At 50.9% G+C, this 2471-nt stretch overlaps 1 protein-coding gene across 1 annotated transcript in view; it reads left to right on the top strand.

Moving 5' to 3' along the window:
• Positions 1-1291: 1291 nt before the first annotated feature.
• MTFR1L (mitochondrial fission regulator 1-like) overlaps positions 1292-2471 on the top strand; it is a 7290-nt gene continuing 6110 nt past the window's right edge. The window contains exons 1-2 of the mRNA XM_009080498.1: positions 1292-1422; positions 2057-2166. Of these exons, the coding sequence (XP_009078746.1) occupies positions 1372-1422; positions 2057-2166 (161 nt within the window). The 5' untranslated portion in view covers positions 1292-1371. The remainder of the gene's footprint in view (positions 1423-2056; positions 2167-2471) is intronic.

Below are 2471 nucleotides of genomic sequence, written 5' to 3'. Positions count from 1 at the left end.
TGCCCCAACCCCTTTCCCAGTACCTGCTCTGGTATCTGCCCCTGGTAAGTGCCCCAGTACCTGCCCCGACCCCTGTCCCAGTACCTGTGCCCCTAGTACCTGCTCTGGGACCTGCCCTGACCCCTGTCCCAGTAGCAACCCCCAGTACCTGCCCCCAACCCCTGTCCTGGTACCTGTCCTGGTATCTGCCCCCAGGACCTGCCCCCGACCCCTGTCCCAGTACCTGCCCCTGGCACCTGCCCCCACTACCTGCTCGGTCCCCACACCCAGTGCCTGCCCCGATTCTTGCCCCCAGTACCTGCCCCTGCCCCAGGCCCCTGTCCCAGCCCTCCTGGGGCTGTCACTGCACTCAGTGCATCCCCAGCTCGGAGGTTCAGTTTAAAATACACCTTGGGGATTTCAGGTCTCACTGCGTGGAGCAGCGTTTGGGCACAGAGTGTGGAATGAGCTCCAGCAGTGAATAAATTAATGGGGGTGTTGTGGGGTGAGCAATGAAACCCATCTGAGTTGCAGTTTGTTGTCATAATATTTGCTTTCCAGAGCCTTGTGGTGCCTCCTGTCACAGGAGCCTGTGACAGTGTCAAACAGGCAAGAGAGTCAAAGGACAGAGAACTTCACCTTTTGGGTCAATTCATAAGTGCCCAGAGATGACTGAAACATTTGTTGTTTCTGAAAAATCCTTCCAAGGCTGTTTTCTGTGGCCTTTGGCTGAGGCAGGCATGGAATAGACTTGTCACTTGCTGTCACACAAGAAATGTGTGAAATGAAAAACCTTATCCCAGAGTCCCAGAATGGGTCAGGTTAGAAGGGACCACTGGAAGTCACCTGGACCAACCCTCCTGCGCAGACAGGTTCCTCTAGAACACATCCTCAGGATCATGTCCAGGTGAAAGAGACTCCAAAACACTCTGGACTTTTCAGTGCTGCTTTTGTTGATGGAATTAAGAGTGTCCCTTTAAATGGCACTTTTTTCTGATCTCATTTTCCTCCTGGGCCCTTGTTGTGATACTGTTTTCCTCCTCCTGACATGTTTTCATTGGTCACTCAGTGCCTGTTCCTAAGTGCTTTTAGTTTTCAGTCCTAAAAATACTACAACTGTGTTCAAAATGCCTCTACCTTTCACAGGTGTTCATCTGAAGCACAATTTTATGGAGTGAAGACCTTAGTTATTAGCAGGTTCCCAAGCACAAGTATGACTAGAGAGAAAAAGTCAGAGATCAGACTCTTGAGCTGATAGTTTTGGACAATTTCCAATCTAATAGATTTCAAGGAGGTCAGTGATTTGAAATCCTAACTCTGTCCTGTGGATTCTTGTAGACAATCCCCATCTGGCAGAACAAGCCCCATGGCTCAGCACGCAGCGTGGTCAGGATGATTGGGTCCAACCTCCCCCTGAAACCCTGTCCCAGAGCAACCTTTGAGGTGAGCAGCGTGGGGGGTTGGTGGTGGCTGTGGGGACCTGCTGCTCTGGGGCAGGACAAGGATGCTGTTGTGTCACCACCTGTGTCTGCAGAGTTGTACCCCCAAAACTTGCAGCAGTACAGTTCATTTTAAGTTGGTTTGATTTCTTTTATCTTTAATTCTGTTCTTGGTTGGCAACATGACAAAACACCTCCTCAGGTAGTGTCTGTGGAGCAGGTTAACAAGCTAGAGGAGATGAAAACATGGAGTTGCTGACCCAGTGCTTTGTTGTGTGACCTCCAACAAGCCTCAAGCCCTCTGGGCCTGTTTCCTAAACAGTCAGACAGGGTTTATGGAGACACTTACGTCACTGAGCTCAAGGGCAGCTCTGGGACTTGTAGTGGCAAAGTGTTGCACGTGACCTTGGCAGCATGCAGGGCTGGATCAGGTGTCCTGTCCTGCCTGGCTGCTCTCAGGGCTGACACACACCAGCACACCAGGAACACGTGCTGGAGTCGACACACAGAAGCACAGCAGTTCCCTAACCCACAGACACACACAGCTGCAGAGGAGACAGCCTGACAGCCAGTGCAGCACATCTGGGAGGGCTTCAGGAGACAGAGCCACCATCTTAACAGCACTTCCTTCTTTCTAGGTTCTGCCAAGTGTTTCAGATCTCTATTTAGGTGATGTCCCTCCAGTCCCCACCTTGGCTGACATTGTGTGGATCGCAGCAGACGATGAGGAAACCTATGCCAGAGTCAGGTTGGTTTCCTCTCTGTGTCTGCAGGCCCTGCTTTCTATCTGCTGGTTTATTTCACACAGCTCAGGCCACACATGGAGCAAATGATCACATCTTCCAGTCCTGTCATGATCTGATGTGGTGTCTGTTGAAAGACCTGTTTCCCTAGGGAAGGGAAAAAAATGGGACAAAGGATCAATTGCTGTAAGAGGTGCCAAGAACATGTGTCATGCCATGTTTGACATGATCAGTGTGGAGTAACCTCCAGGTGTTTCCTGGTTGAAGAGTTGAGTTCTCCCAGGATTGAAGTGTTTTGCTCCTGAGAGTT

This window comes from Acanthisitta chloris, unplaced genomic scaffold (genome assembly GCF_000695815.1).
Source record: "Acanthisitta chloris isolate BGI_N310 unplaced genomic scaffold, ASM69581v1 scaffold41898, whole genome shotgun sequence".
In the NCBI taxonomy this organism is placed as follows: domain Eukaryota; kingdom Metazoa; phylum Chordata; class Aves; order Passeriformes; family Acanthisittidae; genus Acanthisitta; species Acanthisitta chloris.
Note: the sequence above shows the minus strand (reverse complement) of the source record. Positions and strands in the feature narration are given on the sequence as shown.